The sequence below is a fragment of the Entelurus aequoreus genome, linkage group LG07, assembly GCF_033978785.1.
Source record: "Entelurus aequoreus isolate RoL-2023_Sb linkage group LG07, RoL_Eaeq_v1.1, whole genome shotgun sequence".
Taxonomy (NCBI): Eukaryota; Metazoa; Chordata; class Actinopteri; order Syngnathiformes; family Syngnathidae; genus Entelurus; species Entelurus aequoreus.
The window spans coordinates 11,496,715-11,516,460 of NC_084737.1; the positions used below are offsets into that span (position 1 = coordinate 11,496,715).

General features: G+C 40.8%; 2 protein-coding genes and 1 long non-coding RNA gene across 5 annotated transcripts in view; 1 reads left to right on the top strand and 2 right to left on the bottom strand.

The window, feature by feature from the left end:
* Positions 1-9,257, top strand: part of zbtb48 (zinc finger and BTB domain containing 48) — a 34,880-nt gene extending 25,623 nt beyond the window's left edge. For both annotated transcript variants that reach the window (XM_062052572.1, XM_062052571.1), the window contains exon 11: positions 8,862-9,257. In XM_062052572.1, the coding sequence (XP_061908556.1) occupies positions 8,862-9,104 (243 nt within the window). In that variant the 3' untranslated portion in view covers positions 9,105-9,257. The remainder of the gene's footprint in view (positions 1-8,861) is intronic.
* Positions 1-10,095, bottom strand: part of LOC133653377 (uncharacterized) — a 32,308-nt gene extending 22,213 nt beyond the window's left edge. The window contains exons 1-2 of the long non-coding RNA XR_009826717.1: positions 9,183-10,095; positions 8,834-9,106 (exon numbers count right to left, since the gene is read on the bottom strand). This is a non-coding gene — a long non-coding RNA (uncharacterized LOC133653377). The remainder of the gene's footprint in view (positions 1-8,833; positions 9,107-9,182) is intronic.
* A 78-nt stretch (positions 10,096-10,173) lies between these two features.
* Positions 10,174-19,746, bottom strand: part of klhl21 (kelch-like family member 21) — a 36,483-nt gene continuing 26,910 nt past the window's right edge. For both annotated transcript variants that reach the window (XM_062052573.1, XM_062052574.1), the window contains exons 3-5: positions 18,997-19,402; positions 16,475-16,547; positions 10,174-14,653 (exon numbers count right to left, since the gene is read on the bottom strand). In XM_062052573.1, coding sequence (XP_061908557.1) covers positions 14,321-14,653; positions 16,475-16,547; positions 18,997-19,402 — 812 coding nt within the window. In that variant the 3' untranslated portion in view covers positions 10,174-14,320. The remainder of the gene's footprint in view (positions 14,654-16,474; positions 16,548-18,996; positions 19,403-19,746) is intronic.

The window sequence follows — 19,746 nt, forward strand, 5'->3', positions numbered from 1 at the left end:
TGAGTCATTGGTACTTGAACTGAATGAACATGCATGAGTCATTGGTACTTGAACTGAATGAACATGCCTGAGTCATTGGTACTTGAACTAAATGAACATGTATGAGTCATTGGTACTTGAACTGAATGAACAGGTATGAGTCATTGGTACTTGAACTGAATGAACATGCATGAGTCATTGGTACTTGAACTGAATGAACATGTATGAGTCATTGGTACTTGAACTGAATGAACAGGTATGAGTCATTGGTACTTGAACTGAATGAACATGCATGAGTCATTGGTACTTGAACTGAATGAACATGCATGAGTCATTGGTACTTGAACTGAATGAACATGTACGAGTCATTGGTACTTGAACTGAATGAACATGCATGAGTCATTGGTACTTGAACTGAATGAACATGCATGAGTCATTGGTACTTGAACTGAATGAACAGGTATGAGTCATTGGTACTTGAACTGAATGAACATGCATGAGTCATTGGTCCTTGAACTGAATGAACATGCCTGAGTCATTGGTACTTGAACTGAATGAACATGTATGAGTCATTGGTACTTGAACTGAATGAACATGTATGAGTCATTGGTACTTGAACTGAATGAACATGCATGAGTCATTGGTACATGAACTGAATGAACATGTATGAGTCATTGGTACTTGAACTGAATGAACATGCCTGAGTCATTGGTACTTGAACTAAATGAACATGCATGAGTCATTGGTACTTGAACTGAATGAACATGCATGAGTCATTGGTACTTGAACTGAATGAACATGCATGAGTCATTGGTACTTGAACTGAATGAACATGCATGAGTCATTGGTACATGAACTGAATGAACATGCATGAGTCATTGGTACTTGAACTGAATGAACATGCATGAGTCATCGGTACTTGAACTGAATGAACATGCATGAGTCATTGGTACTTGAACTGAATGAACATGTATGAGTCATTGGTACTTGAACTGAATGAACATGCATCAGTCATTGGTACTTGAACTGAATGAACATGTACGAGTCATCGGTACTTGAACTGAATGAACATGTATGAGTCATTGGTACTTGAACTGAATGAACAGGTATGAGTCATTGGTACTTGAACTGAATGAACATGCATCAGTCATTGGTACTTGAACTGAATGAACATGCATGAGTCATCGGTACTTGAACTGAATGAACATGTGTGAGTCATTGGTACTTGAACTGAATGAACATGTACGAGTCATTGGTACTTGAACTGAATGAACATGTATGAGTCATCGGTACTTGAACTGAATGAACATGCATGAGTCATTGGTACTTGAACTGAATGAACAGGTATGAGTCATTGGTACTTGAACTGAATGACTGAATGAACATGTATGAGTCATTGGTACTTGAACTGAATGAACAGGTATGAGTCATTGGTACTTGAACTGAATGAACATGCATCAGTCATTGGTACTTGAACTGAATGAACATGTACGAGTCATTGGTACTTGAACTGAATGAACATGTGTGAGTCATTGGTACTTGAACTGAATGAACATGCGTGAGTCATTGGTACTTGAACTGAATGAACATGCGTGAGTCATTGGTACTTGAACTGAATGAACATGCATGAGTCATCGGTACTTGAACTGAATGAACATGCATGAGTCATTGGTACTTGAACTGAATGAACATGTACGAGTCATTGGTACTTGAACTGAATGAACATGTATGAGTCATCGGTACTTGAACTGAATGAACATGCATGAGTCATTGGTACTTGAACTGAATGAACAGGTATGAGTCATTGGTACTTGAACTGAATGAACAGGTATGAGTCATTGGTACTTGAACTGAATGAACAGGTACGAGTCATTGGTACTTGAACTGAATGAACATGTACGAGTCATTGGTACTTGAACTGAATGAACATGTACGAGTCATTGGTACTTGAACTGAATGAACAGGTATGAGTCATTGGTACTTGAACTGAATGAACATGCATGAGTCATTGGTACTTGAACTGAATGAACATGCCTGAGTCATTGGTACTTGAACTAAATGAACATGTATGAGTCATTGGTACTTGAACTGAATGAACAGGTATGAGTCATTGGTACTTGAACTGAATGAACATGCATGAGTCATTGGTACTTGAACTGAATGAACATGTATGAGTCATTGGTACTTGAACTGAATGAACAGGTATGAGTCATTGGTACTTGAACTGAATGAACAGGTATGAGTCATTGGTACTTGAACTGAATGAACATGCATGAGTCATTGGTACTTGAACTGAATGAACATGTATGAGTCATTGGTACTTGAACTGAATGAACAGGTATGAGTCATTGGTACTTGAACTGAATGAACATGCATGAGTCATTGGTACTTGAACTGAATGAACATGCATGAGTCATTGGTACTTGAACTGAATGAACATGTACGAGTCATTGGTACTTGAACTGAATGAACATGCATGAGTCATTGGTACTTGAACTGAATGAACATGCATGAGTCATTGGTACTTGAACTGAATGAACAGGTATGAGTCATTGGTACTTGAACTGAATGAACATGCATGAGTCATTGGTCCTTGAACTGAATGAACATGCCTGAGTCATTGGTACTTGAACTGAATGAACATGTATGAGTCATTGGTACTTGAACTGAATGAACATGTATGAGTCATTGGTACTTGAACTGAATGAACATGCATGAGTCATTGGTACATGAACTGAATGAACATGTATGAGTCATTGGTACTTGAACTGAATGAACATGCCTGAGTCATTGGTACTTGAACTAAATGAACATGCATGAGTCATTGGTACTTGAACTGAATGAACATGCATGAGTCATTGGTACTTGAACTGAATGAACATGCATGAGTCATTGGTACTTGAACTGAATGAACATGCATGAGTCATTGGTACATGAACTGAATGAACATGCATGAGTCATTGGTACTTGAACTGAATGAACATGCATGAGTCATCGGTACTTGAACTGAATGAACATGCATGAGTCATTGGTACTTGTACTGAATGAACATGTATGAGTCATTGGTACTTGAACTGCATGAACATGCATGAGTCATTGGTACTTGAACTGAATGAACATGCATGAGTCATCGGTACTTGAACTGAATGAACATGTATGAGTCATTGGTACTTGAACTGAATGAACATGCATGAGTCATCGGTACTTGAACTGAATGAACATGCATCAGTCATTGGTACTTGAACTGAATGAACATGTACGAGTCATTGGTACTTGAACTGAATGAACATGTGTGAGTCATTGGTACTTGAACTGAATGAACATGCGTGAGTCATTGGTACTTGAACTGAATGAACATGCGTGAGTCATTGGTACTTGAACTGAATGAACATGCATGAGTCATCGGTACTTGAACTGAATGAACATGCATGAGTCATTGGTACTTGAACTGAATGAACATGTACGAGTCATTGGTACTTGAACTGAATGAACATGTACGAGTCATTGGTACTTGAACTGAATGAACATGCATGAGTCATTGGTACTTGAACTGAATGAACATGCATGAGTCATTGGTACTTGAACTGAAAGAACATGTATGAGTCATTGGTACTTGAACTGAATGAACATGCATGAGTCATTGGTCCTTGAACTGAATGAACATGCCTGAGTCATTGGTACTTGAACTGAATGAACATGTATGAGTCATTGGTACTTGAACTGAATGAACATGTATGAGTCATTGGTACTTGAACTGAATGAACATGCATGAGTCATTGGTACATGAACTGAATGAACATGTATGAGTCATTGGTACTTGAACTGAATGAACATGCCTGAGTCATTGGTACTTGAACTAAATGAACATGCATGAGTCATTGGTACTTGAACTGAATGAACATGCATGAGTCATTGGTACTTGAACTGAATGAACATGCATGAGTCATTGGTACTTGAACTGAATGAACATGCATGAGTCATTGGTACATGAACTGAATGAACATGCATGAGTCATTGGTACTTGAACTGAATGAACATGCATGAGTCATCGGTACTTGAACTGAATGAACATGCATGAGTCATTGGTACTTGAACTGAATGAACATGTATGAGTCATTGGTACTTGAACTGCATGAACATGCATGAGTCATTGGTACTTGAACTGAATGAACATGCATGAGTCATCGGTACTTGAACTGAATGAACATGTATGAGTCATTGGTACTTGAACTGAATGAACATGCATGAGTCATCGGTACTTGAACTGAATGAACATGCATCAGTCATTGGTACTTGAACTGAATGAACATGTACGAGTCATTGGTACTTGAACTGAATGAACATGTGTGAGTCATTGGTACTTGAACTGAATGAACATGCGTGAGTCATTGGTACTTGAACTGAATGAACATGCGTGAGTCATTGGTACTTGAACTGAATGAACATGTATGAGTCATTGGTACTTGAACTGAATGAACATGTATGAGTCATTGGTACTTGAACTGAATGAACATGCATGAGTCATTGGTACTTGAACTGAATGAACATGCCTGAGTCATTGGTACTTGAACTAAATGAACATGTATGAGTCATTGGTACTTGAACTGAATGAACAGGTATGAGTCATTGGTACTTGAACTGAATGAACATGCATGAGTCATTGGTACTTGAACTGAATGAACATGTATGAGTCATTGGTACTTGAACTGAATGAACAGGTATGAGTCATTGGTACTTGAACTGAATGAACATGCATGAGTCATTGGTACTTGAACTGAATGAACATGCATGAGTCATTGGTACTTGAACTGAATGAACATGTACGAGTCATTGGTACTTGAACTGAATGAACATGCATGAGTCATTGGTACTTGAACTGAATGAACATGCATGAGTCATTGGTACTTGAACTGAATGAACAGGTATGAGTCATTGGTACTTGAACTGAATGAACATGCATGAGTCATTGGTCCTTGAACTGAATGAACATGCCTGAGTCATTGGTACTTGAACTGAATGAACATGTATGAGTCATTGGTACTTGAACTGAATGAACATGTATGAGTCATTGGTACTTGAACTGAATGAACATGCATGAGTCATTGGTACATGAACTGAATGAACATGTATGAGTCATTGGTACTTGAACTGAATGAACATGCCTGAGTCATTGGTACTTGAACTAAATGAACATGCATGAGTCATTGGTACTTGAACTGAATGAACATGCATGAGTCATTGGTACTTGAACTGAATGAACATGCATGAGTCATTGGTACTTGAACTGAATGAACATGCATGAGTCATTGGTACATGAACTGAATGAACATGCATGAGTCATTGGTACTTGAACTGAATGAACATGCATGAGTCATCGGTACTTGAACTGAATGAACATGCATGAGTCATTGGTACTTGAACTGAATGAACATGTATGAGTCATTGGTACTTGAACTGCATGAACATGCATGAGTCATTGGTACTTGAACTGAATGAACATGCATGAGTCATCGGTACTTGAACTGAATGAACATGTATGAGTCATTGGTACTTGAACTGAATGAACAGGTATGAGTCATTGGTACTTGAACTGAATGAACATGCATCAGTCATTGGTACTTGAACTGAATGAACATGTACGAGTCATTGGTACTTGAACTGAATGAACATGTGTGAGTCATTGGTACTTGAACTGAATGAACATGCGTGAGTCATTGGTACTTGAACTGAATGAACATGCGTGAGTCATTGGTACTTGAACTGAATGAACATGCATGAGTCATCGGTACTTGAACTGAATGAACATGCATGAGTCATTGGTACTTGAACTGAATGAACATGTACGAGTCATTGGTACTTGAACTGAATGAACATGTATGAGTCATCGGTACTTGAACTGAATGAACATGCATGAGTCATTGGTACTTGAACTGAATGAACAGGTATGAGTCATTGGTACTTGAACTGAATGACTGAATGAACATGTATGAGTCATTGGTACTTGAACTGAATGAACAGGTATGAGTCATTGGTACTTGAACTGAATGAACATGCATCAGTCATTGGTACTTGAACTGAATGAACATGTACGAGTCATTGGTACTTGAACTGAATGAACATGTGTGAGTCATTGGTACTTGAACTGAATGAACATGCGTGAGTCATTGGTACTTGAACTGAATGAACATGCGTGAGTCATTGGTACTTGAACTGAATGAACATGCATGAGTCATCGGTACTTGAACTGAATGAACATGCATGAGTCATTGGTACTTGAACTGAATGAACATGTACGAGTCATTGGTACTTGAACTGAATGAACATGTATGAGTCATCGGTACTTGAACTGAATGAACATGCATGAGTCATTGGTACTTGAACTGAATGAACAGGTATGAGTCATTGGTACTTGAACTGAATGAACAGGTATGAGTCATTGGTACTTGAACTGAATGAACAGGTACGAGTCATTGGTACTTGAACTGAATGAACATGTACGAGTCATTGGTACTTGAACTGAATGAACATGTACGAGTCATTGGTACTTGAACTGAATGAACAGGTATGAGTCATTGGTACTTGAACTGAATGAACATGCATGAGTCATTGGTACTTGAACTGAATGAACATGCCTGAGTCATTGGTACTTGAACTAAATGAACATGTATGAGTCATTGGTACTTGAACTGAATGAACAGGTATGAGTCATTGGTACTTGAACTGAATGAACATGCATGAGTCATTGGTACTTGAACTGAATGAACATGTATGAGTCATTGGTACTTGAACTGAATGAACAGGTATGAGTCATTGGTACTTGAACTGAATGAACAGGTATGAGTCATTGGTACTTGAACTGAATGAACATGCATGAGTCATTGGTACTTGAACTGAATGAACATGTATGAGTCATTGGTACTTGAACTGAATGAACAGGTATGAGTCATTGGTACTTGAACTGAATGAACATGTATGAGTCATTGGTACTTGAACTGAATGAACATGTATGAGTCATTGGTACTTGAACTGAATGAACATGTATGAGTCATTGGTACTTGAACTGAATGAACATGTATGAGTCATTGGTACTTGAACTGAATGAACATGCATGAGTCATTGGTACTTGAACTGAATGAACATGCATGAGTCATTGGTACTTGAACTGAATGAACATACATGAGTCATTGGTACTTGAACTGAATGAACATGTATGAGTCATTGGTACTTGAACTGAATGAACATGTATGAGTCATTGGTACTTGAACTGAATGAACATGCATGAGTCATTGGTACTTGAACTGAATGAACATGCATGAGTCATTGGTACTTGAACTGAATGAACATGAGTCATTGGTACTTGAACTGAATGAACATGTATGAGTCATTGGTACTTGAACTGAATGAACATGCATGAGTCATTGGTACTTGAACTGAATGAACATACATGAGTCATTGGTACTTGAACTGAATGAACATGTATGAGTCATTCGTACTTGAACTGAATGAACATGCATGAGTCATTGGTACTTGAACTGAATGAACATGCATGAGTCATTGGTACTTGAACTGAATGAACATGTACGAGTCATTGGTACTTGAACTGAATGAACATGTACGAGTCATTGGTACTTGAACTGAATGAACATGTATGAGTCATTGGTACTTGAACTGAATGAACATGCATGAGTCATTGGTACTTGAACTGAATGAACATGTATGAGTCATTGGTACTTGAACTGAATGAACATGTATGAGTCATTGGTACTTGAACTGAATGAACATGCATGAGTCATTGGTACTTGAACTGAATGAACATACATGAGTCATTGGTACTTGAACTGAATGAACATGTATGAGTCATTCGTACTTGAACTGAATGAACATGTATGAGTCATTGGTACTTGAACTGAATGAACATGTATGAGTCATTGGTACTTGAACTGAATGAACATGTATGAGTCATTGGTACTTGAACTGAATGAGCATGTATGAGTCATTGGTACTTGAACTGAATGAACATGTATGAGTCATTGGTACTTGAACTGAATGAGCATGTATGAGTCATTGGTACTTGAACTGAATGAACATGTATGAGTCATTGGTACTTGAACTGAATGAACATACATGAGTCATTGGTACTTGAACTGAATGAACATGTATGAGTCATTGGTACTTGAACTGAATGAACATGCATGAGTCATTGGTACTTGAACTGAATGAACATACATGAGTCATTGGTACTTGAACTGAATGAACATGTATGAGTCATTCGTACTTGAACTGAATGAACATGCATGAGTCATTGGTACTTGAACTGAATGAACATGCATGAGTCATTGGTACTTGAACTGAATGAACATGTACGAGTCATTGGTACTTGAACTGAATGAACATGTACGAGTCATTGGTACTTGAACTGAATGAACATGTATGAGTCATTGGTACTTGAACTGAATGAACATGCATGAGTCATTGGTACTTGAACTGAATGAACATGTATGAGTCATTGGTACTTGAACTGAATGAACATGTATGAGTCATTGGTACTTGAACTGAATGAACATGCATGAGTCATTGGTACTTGAACTGAATGAACATACATGAGTCATTGGTACTTGAACTGAATGAACATGTATGAGTCATTCGTACTTGAACTGAATGAACATGTATGAGTCATTGGTACTTGAACTGAATGAACATGTATGAGTCATTGGTACTTGAACTGAATGAACATGTATGAGTCATTGGTACTTGAACTGAATGAGCATGTATGAGTCTGCTGATGCCATTCATTGCACACAAACTAGATCAGGAGTAAAACGAGAGGACAGAGAATATTCCAAATCACTCAAACCTGACAAGTGGTTGCGTCCGCTGTCCAGGCACACCTGCGTCGTCACCACCAGATCCACAAGCGCACAGAGAACTACAACCCGCGCCAGAGGAAGCTGAGGAACGTGGTCGTGGAGGAGGAGGCGGCGGAGGACGAGGACGCGGGTGGCGACGGCGACTTCCACGCCGCCAAAGCGGCGGAAACCCCGGCGGTCGTCATGGAAACGTTGGCCCCCTTGCCGACAACCTCCGGCCTGGACTTGGACTGCGTGGTGAGCGTGGTCATCGAGTAGACCTGGGGGCTCACACGGGGGGAGTCAAAATGTTGCAACACTGGTTAGAAAAAGATGAAACGTGACAATAAGATTTACCTTTCACAAAAATGGCTGCAAAACTCCCCAAAAAGACACCTGTTGACAAATAAAGTGCACATACAAAAAACCCCCACAAAATCAACATGAGTGACTTCCTTTTGTTGAATAACTCACACACAAACCCCAAGAATGTCCAGTCTCCCCTTAATTGATGACAATATTTGTAATGAAACAGAACACAAGTCTTCTGATGGACTATTTTAAATAGAAGGTGAGTACATTGCTCAAAACTCATGCACTTGCTCTCACGGTACAAAACATACTTGCCAACCTTGAGACCTCCAATATCGGGAGGTGGGGGGGGTTGGGGGCGTGGTTATTTACAGCTAGAATTCACCAACTCGAGTATTTCATACATACACTACCGTTCAAAAGTTTGGGGTCACCCAAACAATTTTGTGGAATAGCCTTCATTTCTAAGAACAAGAATAGACTGTCGAGTTTCAGATGAAAGTTCTCTTTTTCTGGCCATTTGGAGCGTTTAATTGACCCCACAAATGTGATGCTCCAGAAACTCAATCTGCTCAAAGGAAGGTCCGTTTTGTAGCTTCTGTAACGAGCTAAACTGTTTTCAGATGTGTGAACATGATTGCACAAGGGTTTTCTAATCATCAATTAGCCTTCTGAGCCAATGAGCAAACACATTGTACCATTAGAACACTGGAGTGATAGTTGCTGGAAATGGGCCTCCATACACCTATGTAGATATTGCACCAAAAACCAGACATTTGCAGCTAGAATAGTCAATTACCACATTAGCAAAGTATAGAGTGTACTTCTTTAAAGTTAAGACTAGTTTAAAGTTTTCTTCATTGAAAAGTACAGTGCTTTTCCTTCAAAAATAAGGACATTTCAATGTGACCCCAAACTTTTGAACGGTAGTGTATATATATATATATATATATATATATATATATATATATATATATATATATATATATATATATATGTATAAAATACTTGACTTTTAGTGAATTCTAGCTATATATATATATATATTTATTTATTTTATTTACATACAAAAAAAAATAAAAATACTTGAATTTCAGTGTTCCGTTGGCTATCCATTAGATGGCAGTATTGTCCTGTTTAACTTCTCCGTTCATTGGGCAGGCAAGCTGTTTATATTGTGGGAAAGCGGACGTGAGAACAGGCTGTCCCCACTCAGTCTCAGGTCCGCATTGAGCTGGAGGGGGCGTGGCCTGCAGCTCCGGCTGAATACCGGGAGTTTGTCGGGAGAGGCGCTGAAAACGGGAGGGTTGACAAGTATGGTACAAAATAAAACACAAAAACAACTTTGGACTCTCGCAATTAGCACGCAGCTAACGTCCGCCAGCAGCAAACTGGCATTATAAACCTTCGCAAGCAGCTAAATAACATTAGCGGCGTAAACATGGCCATGGTAAAGACGCAAGGGGCGACAAGAATGCTTCAAGCGTACGCTAATATCCCGCTATGCTTCCAGGGGGGGGGGCCGGCGACTCGTTTGGGGTCTCTAAGCCAGTGTTTTTCAACCACTGTGCCGCGGCACACTGATACAGTCTGGTGTGCCGTGGGAGATTACGTCATTTCACCTATTTGGGTTAAAAATATTTTTTCCAAACCAGTTATTATAATCCGCGAATAAAGTGTCGGTGCTGTCTAGAGCTCGGCAGAGTAACCGTGTAATACTCTTCCATATCAGTAGGTGGCAGCAGGTAGCTAACTGCTTTGTAGATGTCGGGAACAGCGGGAGGCAGAGTGCAGGTAAAAAGGTGTCTAATGCTTAAAGGCCTACTGAAAGCCAATACTACCGACCACGCAGTCTGATAGTTTATACCGTATATCAATGATGAAATCTTAACATTGCAACACATGCCAATACGGCCGGGTTAACTTATAAAGTGCCATTTTAAATTTCCCGGGAAACTTCCGGTTGAAAACGTCTATGTATGATGACGTATGCGCGTGACGTCAATGGTTGAAACAGAACTATCCAATACAAAAAGCTCGGTTTTTATCGCAAACTTCCACAGTATTCTGGACATCTGTGTTTGCAATTTGTTTAATGAACAATGGAGACTGCAAGGAAGAAAGCTGTAGGTGGGATCGGTGTATTAGCGGCTGGCTGCAGCAACACAACCAGGAGGACTTTGAGTTGGATAGCAGACGCGCTATCCGACGCTAGCCGCCGACCGCACCGATGATCGGGTGACGTCCTTCGTCGCTCCGTCGATCGCTGGAACGCAGGTGAGCACGGGTGTTGATGAGCAGATGAGGGCTGGCTGGCGGAGGTGGATAGCTAATGTTTTTAGCATAGCTCTGTGAGGTCCCGTTGCTAAGTTAGCTTCAATGGCGTCGTTAGCAACAGCATTGTTAAGCTTCGCCAGGCTGGAAAGCATTAACCGTGTAGTTACATGTCCATGGTTTAATAGTATTGTTGATCTTCTGTCTATCCTTCCAGTCAGGGGTTTATTTATTTTGTTTCTATCTGCAGTTAAGCACGATGCTATCACGTTAGCTCCGTAGCTAAAGTGCTTTGCCGATGTATTGCCGTGGAGATAAAAGTCACTGTGAATGTCCATTTCGCGTTCTCGACTCTCATTTTCAAGAGGATATAGTATCCGAGGTGGTTTAAAATACAAATCCGTGATCCACAATAGAAAAAGGAGAGAGTGTGGAATCCAATGAGCCAGCTTGTACCTAAGTTACGGTCAGAGCGAAAAAAGATGTGTCCTGCACTGCACTCTAGTCCTTCACTCTCACGTTCCTCATCCACGAATCTTTCATCCTGGCTCAAATTAATGGGGTAATCGTCGCTTTCTCGGTCCGAATCGCTCTCGCTGCTGGTGTAAACAATGGGGAAATGTGAGGAGCTTTTCAACCTGTGATGTCACGCTAATTCCGGTACAGGCAAGGCTTTTTTTATCAAAAGTTGCGAACTTTATCGTCGATGTTCTCTACTAAATCCTTTCAGCAAAAATATGGCAATATCGCGAAATGATCAAGTATGACACATAGAATGGATCTGCTATCCCCGTTTAAATAAAAACAATTTCATTTCAGTAGGCCTTTAAACCAAAAATAAACAAAAGGTGAGTGCCTCTAAGAAAAGGCATTGAAGCTTAGGGAAGGCTATGCAAAAACAAAACTAAAACTGAACTGGCTACAAAGTAAACAACAACAGAATGCTGGACGACAGCAAAGACTTACAGCGTGTGGCGCAGAAGCGGCATCCACAATGTACATCCAAACGTGACAATCAACAATGTCGACACAAAGAAGGATAAAAACAACCAAAATATTCTGGATTGCTAAAACAAAGTAGAAATATCGCTCAAAAGGAAGACATGAAACTGCTACAGGAAAATACCGAAAAAAGAGAATAAGCCACCAAAATAGGAGCGCAAGACAAGAAGTAAAACACTACACACAGGAAAACAGCAAAAAAGTCCAAATAAGTCAGGGTGTGATGTGACAGGTGGTGACAGTACACCTACTTTGAGACAAGAGCTATATTGATGCATGCTTGGTTATGCTTTAAAGCAGGGGTGTCCAAAGTGCGGCCCGGGGGCCATTTGCGGCCCGCAGCTGACTGTTTACCGGCCCGCCACATTCTGCAAAAATTGCAAAATTGATAATATTGCAAAAATTAAAAAGAAAACATTTAAAAAAAAAGTGGAATGAGGTGAAATCTAACAAGAAAAAGTTGCAATGTTGACACAAAGCTGCCATGCAGGCTGTTTTTTTTTCTTTTGTCTTTGTTTATTTTTCTTTTTTTTTGCCATTGCTAAAAAAAATTAAAAAAAAGACTACAAATCTATGTTATAATGAATTATTACTTAAAAAATATCACTTTAAAATGTTTTATGTGGAAAAAATATTGCATATATTGTGTGGTTGCCATATAAAAACATCAAAGTTTTCTTTGACAAAAGAGCATACAACAAACAAAATAATAGTTCAAACGTAAAATCGACAGATATATCTGAAGCTGATCTCGTAATTTAAGTGTTAAAAGTAAAAAAAATAAAATAAAAATGTATCACTTTATGAGTGGGGGACCTTTTGGATCCCAAATATATTTAGTAGGATTTTATTTAACTTTTCACTGTGATTACTCAAAAATATTAAATAATTGAAATCAATGGTGTCCTGCATTATTGATCTTTTAGGGCTCTAATACTAAATACTGCATATTTCAGTTTTACTATAAAAACAAAGTTGTCTTTGAAAGAAAAGGCATAAAACCTTTTTTTTTTTTTAACTTTATATCAACCTGAAGTTGATATAGAGATTTACTGTAAGCGTTAAATAAAAAATAATAATAATTTGACTTATTTTTAACATTTTAATGACTGAGACCCTCCCCGGTAGTCCTAAAAGTAAAAAAATAAATAAATCCATATATTTTGTTAAGGTTTGAAAATGAAAAATATCAAAATGGCCCCCGCAGGCTTAAATTTTTCCGTGTGCGGCCCTCAGTGGAAAAAGTTTGGACACCCCTGCTTTAAAGTCATATCCAACAACTTTTTACTGTCAACTGAGTTTCCTTTTTTTTATGATTTCTGCTGGTGGTGTTTCTTTCAGATTCTTTCAATGAAAAAAATGTGCCTTAGCTCCAAAAAGGTTGAAAAACACTGCTCTAAGCAACCACGCCATAAACGAACGCCGGGGTTGGGCATGTGACTCGGCAGAGCACCACAATAACAAAAAGCCCATCTAAGATTGAATGTTACCTACAAAAGTGTCCCAAATGGAATACTTCCATTGATAATTACACCGTGTACACGCCGTGAATACTTTGCAACCGCTACGTAGCCAAGATCATCACAGCTCACTCTTTATATGAAGTGCACTAAAAGTGAAGAAAGTGCACCAGTTGGAAGCCAGCCAATGACAAGGCGGCGTGATTATCACACAGCACGACGCTAATAATAACCAGGGCAGCTTTTTAGCACGCCACTTTTTGCAAGCGTCACCCAGACTTGGCAGGCGGAGTGATCTTGAAATGGTAGTTTGCATTTTCCGGCGGCAGGAAGTGAAGGCGCACGGCCGGACCGTGATTACGAGGTGACGTTTCCGCGCATGCTGGCTTTCAAACGTGCGGCCGACGTCCTCCCGACGACGACGGTTCCGTGTCAAAGTCGGCGGACTCAGAGCGCCGCCGCGTTGACTTCCTGGTTCTGGTTGAGGTTGTTGTTGAGGTTGTGGAGGGCCTGCTGGCGCTGGTGGCGGTGGAGGCGGATGGCGTTGGCGTCGGGGACGTCGGCGGGCTCGAAGGCGCTGGACACCAGCGGCATGAACTGGCGGAAGATGCTGACGCTGCCGTGCCAGAAGGTGGGCTGGGGGAGGCGGCCCGCCACGCTCCAGGCGCGCGTGGCCGGGTCGTACGCCTCCACCACGTCGGAGAGCTCGAAGGTGTTGTCGTAGCCGCCCGACACGAAGAGCTTTCCGCCCAGCGGCGCCACGCTGCCGCCCACGTGCACCTGCGCCAAGAAGGGAAGTCACTGGGTTTTACATGCATCGCAATTCAGACATTAGTAAACATCAATAATCGGGGCGGTATAGCTCGGTTGGCAGAGCGGCCGTGCCAGCAACTTGAGGGTTCCAGGTTCGATCCCCGCTTCTGCCAACCTAGTCACTGCCGTTGTGTCCTTGGGCAAGACACTTTACCCACCGGCTCCCAGTGCCACCCACACTGGTTTAAATGTAACTTAGATATTGGGTTTCACTATGTAAAGCGCTTCGAGTCACTAGAGAAAAGCGCTATATAAATATAATTCACTTCACAATAATCGATATATTTATTGTAAATAAAGTCATAGTTGTAAATAGGGATGATGTTTGATAAGAAATTATCGAGTTCGAGCCTATTATCGAATCCTCTTATCGAACCGATTCTTTATCGATTCTCTTATCGAGTCCAGATAGGTTGTTGTATATGAAAAAAACACACAATATTTGGTTGAACAAAAGCTCACTTTTATTATATAAGAAAAAAATAAAATCTAATAAATAAATAAATATTGACTGTTACCCCCCTAAAAAAATAAAAAAAATAAATATTGACTGTTGTTACCTGGGATTTTTAAGTAAAACAAATATATACAGTAACACAAAAACAACCTGTCTCTGTGATCACTATAGGTGTATAAATAATAATATAGTGTTAAATAAAATCAATCCCTTGGGCACAAAACTGAAAATAATACAGCTCTCCAAAAAGTGCACTTCTGCTGCTATTGGAACATAACTGTTTGTTATGAGGCTTTGACATTTTTGCACTTTATTTCTTTATTGAAGGAAAATTCTATTAAGAGAAAAGTTGTTTGCAAATGTGGTTACAATGCTAAAAAATGAATAGTTAAAGCTTAAAAAAGAAATACATTTTATTGACTTAACATTATTTCTTTATAGGGGGGAATATGTGATGTTATGAGCTAGGGAATATAACAACTACACTACCCAGCATGCAACGGGAGTGACAAGCATGCGCGGTAGCCCCGAAAAGTGTTGTTGCATGTCGCCACCCGGCAGCTAAGAATGAGGTTATGAGCACGCTGTGAAAGTAAACGTCAAGAACTCAACCAACACGCCTCGTCTGCATTATTTATAATTAGACAGACGACACATATACAGTGGGATTTTGTTTTGTTTACTAGGAAAGAAAAACGAAAGTTAAAAAAGGGAGATATGTTGTATATATATGTATGTGCTGCGGTTGATTTAAGAACGTTGCGACAGCTGCCGTAAAGGAGGTGCGTTGCTAGCCTGGTTGCTATGTTTCCGGTTGGTCGTAAAAGTGTTCGTCATGTGTTTGTACCCTGCTCAAATCTCTCAGTAAAGTTATTCATTGGATTATACCTTTTGTTTTGAACTTTATTACACCTTGGAGCGCTTTTTCCGGTGCATTTTTTTCCTGCTTTCGCTATCTGCGCCTAATGACTGAGCTACGTGACGTCATTTCTTGTGATGTCTCACGGGGCATTTCTGGTCGGGACGGGATTGGCCCCAGGGATTCGAATAAAGAACCAACTCTTTTTCTTTACTATAGTGGTCTCGATAACGGGTACCGGTTCTCAAAAAGGGATTCGAGTCAGAGGACTCGGTTATTTTCTTATCGAACAACCGGGAAAACCGGTTTCGAGTATCATCCCTAGTTGTAAAAGTGGCCGACTTCACGATAAATGTGATATTTTTTTTAATGGGTTTTTAACTCCACGGGTGTGGATAGAAATGTTCTCAGGACTGGAGTGGACGAATGTCAAGTTTCCTTGCTGAGTGGATGCTGAAAGTGGAAGACATACCTGGTTCATTGGACTGATCTTGTCCCACTCGTTCTTCTGAGGGTTATAAACGTCCACATCTGCAGAGTCATCCCTACAACAAACACATGCGTCACACACCTGTCCAAAAAAAATAGACATACAAAACCCAAAAGCAGTGAAGTTGTCACGTTGTGTAAATGGTGAATAAAAAGAGAATACAATGATTTGCAAATCCTTTTCAACTTATTTTCAATTGAATAGACTGCAAAGACAAGATATTTAACGTGCAAACTGGAAAAATGTGTTATTTTTTTGCAAATATTAGCTCATTTGGAATTTGATGCCTGCAACATGTTTCCAAAAAGCTGGCACGAGTGGCAAAAAAGACTGAGAAAATTGAGGAATGCTCATCAAACACTTATTTGGAAAATCCCACAGGTGAACAGGCTAATTGGGAACAGGTGGGTGCCATGATTGGGTATAGAAGCAGCTTCCATGAAATGCTCAGTCATTCACAAACAAGGACGGGGCGAGGGTCACCACTTTGTCAACAAATGTGTGAGCAAATTGTTTAAGAGCAACATTTCTCAACCAGCTATTGCAAGGAATTTAGGGATTTCACCATCGACGCTCCGTAATATCATCAAAAGGTTCAGAGAATCTGGAGAAATCACTGCACGTAAGCCATGATATTACGCACCTAGGATCGCTCAGGCAGTACTGCATCAAAACGCGACATCGGTGTGTAAAGGATATCACCACATGGGCTCGGGAACACTTCAGAAAACCACTGTCAGTAACTACAGTTGGTCACTACATCTGTAAGTGCAAGTTAAAACTCTACTGTCAGATTAATTGTATCTAAGTTATCACAAATGTTGTGTTTCCATGACAAAAGCTGTCTTTGATCTTACCAAGCAAAAAGCTTGTAAAAACTCCACTGTGTACGATGGGAAGCGACAGGAAGGTGTCGGTTTCTTTGATCTAATGTGATCCACGGGAAGATCTTGTCTTGACCCGAGATCTACAAAGCGGAGAAGGAAGCAGGACCCGACGCAAGCTCCAGGCATCTTTACTTTTAACTGTTTTGTGACCGAAGGCAACAGCTGTTTACGACCCCCCTCCCTTTAGAAACAGCGGATGGTATGTAATCAGGGAAAGTCCGAATAAAAGAGGAGGCGTCAAATTCTCTTGTCAGAGCGTGGTGGAAGACTGTACAAGAGTACAGCCCAGACATTTCTCCGCAATGAGCTAAATTGAATCCTGTTTTTGTTTAATTCCTCGAGATCTACAAAGTGGAGAGGAAGTAGGACCCGACGCAAGCTCCAGGCATCTTTTCTTTGAACTGTCTTGTGACCGAAGGCAACAGCTGTTTACGACCCCCCTCCCTTTAACAACAACTGATGCTATGTAATCAGGGAAAGTCCAAATAAAAGAGGAGGTGTCGAATTCTCTTGTCAGAGCGTGTTGGAAGACTGTGCAAGAGTACAGCCCAGACGTTTCTCCGCTTTGAGCTAAATTGAATCCTGTCTCTGTTTAATTCCTCGAGATCTGCAAAGCGGAGAGGAAGCAGGACCTGACGCAAGCTCCAGGCATCTTTTCTTTCAACTGTCTTGTAACCAAAGACAACAGCTGTTTACGACCCCCTTCCCTTTAGAAACAGCTGATGCTATGTAATCAGGGAAAGTCCAAATAAAAGAGGAGGCGTCGAATTCTCTTGTCAGAGCGTCGTGGAAGACTGTAGGGACATCATAAGGGACCCATCTCACCCTGGACATAAACTTTTTGAACTGCTGCCCTCGGCCAGGAGATACAGGACAATAAAATGCCGGACAAACAGACTTAAGAACACTTTTTACCCGAGAGCAATAGTGTCGCTGAACACAAGACGACAATAACGACTGTGCATGTGAGCTTGGTATTTTTTATGTATTTTATGTATTTTAATCTATTTATCTACGTTCTTATGTTTTTTTATGTAGTATGAATTTGCACTAAGTTAGTTTTGCTTACAATTTTGTTGCACAATGTACAATGACAATAGAGATATGTTCTATTCTATTCTATTCTACAAGAGTACAGCCCAGACGTTTCTCCGCATTGAGCTAAATTGAATCCTGTCTCGGTTTAATTCCTTGCTTCTTGTCTGTTTAATAGATGTCATCGGGGTTTGAACCTGACATCTACTATGCAAAGCGAACGCCACTTTATCAACAACACCCAGAAACGCCGCCGGCTTCGCTGGGCCCGAGCTCATCTAAGATGGACTGATGCAAAGTGGTAAAAGTGTTCTGTGGTCTGACGAGTCCACATATCAAATGGTTTTTGGAAACTGTGGACGTCGTGTCCGCCGCCATTAGATTCTAAGTTAATGATTATTTGCACAAAAATGTCGGTTTCTCAGTGTAAACATGAAATATCTTGTCTTTGCAGTCTATTTAATTGAATATAGGTTGAAAATGATTTGTATTCTGTTTTTTTTTTACGAATTACACAACGTGCCAACTTCACTGGTTTTGTATAAAGCCGCCCTTTGTCATGTAAACGAGCTCAGTCCTCACCTGACGAAGAAGATGAGGCCGTTGAGGGTCACCGTTTTCGGGGTGAAGGACCACGGCGGCAGCTGTCCACAATTGACGATGGACCAACGCTTGCTGTCCGGGTCGTAGCTCTGCACGGCCATGGTGTCCTCCCCGGCCAGACAGCCGATGGCGTAGAGGCGCCCGCCGCAGGTGGCGGTGGAGCAGTTGTCCATGGCGTGCAGCATGGGCGGCAGGGCCTCCCAGCAGTCCAGCGTGTGGTCGTAGCGCTCGGTGCTGTCCGACGCCACCACGTGCAGCTGGCCCTTCAGCACGCACGAGCTGTGGTACTCGCGCGCCTTCAGCATGGGCGACACCTCCGTCCACTCGTTCACGCTCGACTTGTAGCGCCACACGCCGTCGTAGAGGCGCGGCCCGTCGGAACCGCCTGGCGGAGGACACGACAGCGTATGGTGAGACGATTATCTACTCAATGTTTGTTTATCTGAAGGACAATGTGCAGTTACATTAAAAAGACAGCTGCACCAGACTTAGTATTGTGGTACTAGTATAGTACCACAATACTGATTAATCATATTCGGTACTATACCGTCTCTAAAAAGTACCGGTCCACCCAACCCCTCCCTTTTTTTTTTTTTATAAACAGGCATGACGGCGCGTCGTCATGTGGTGACATTGCTGGTTTTACGAGCAGAGGAGCATGTTCGGCAGCGCACGCACACAGAGTACTTACAAGCAGACACAGTGTGTAGACAGAAAAGGGAGAACGGA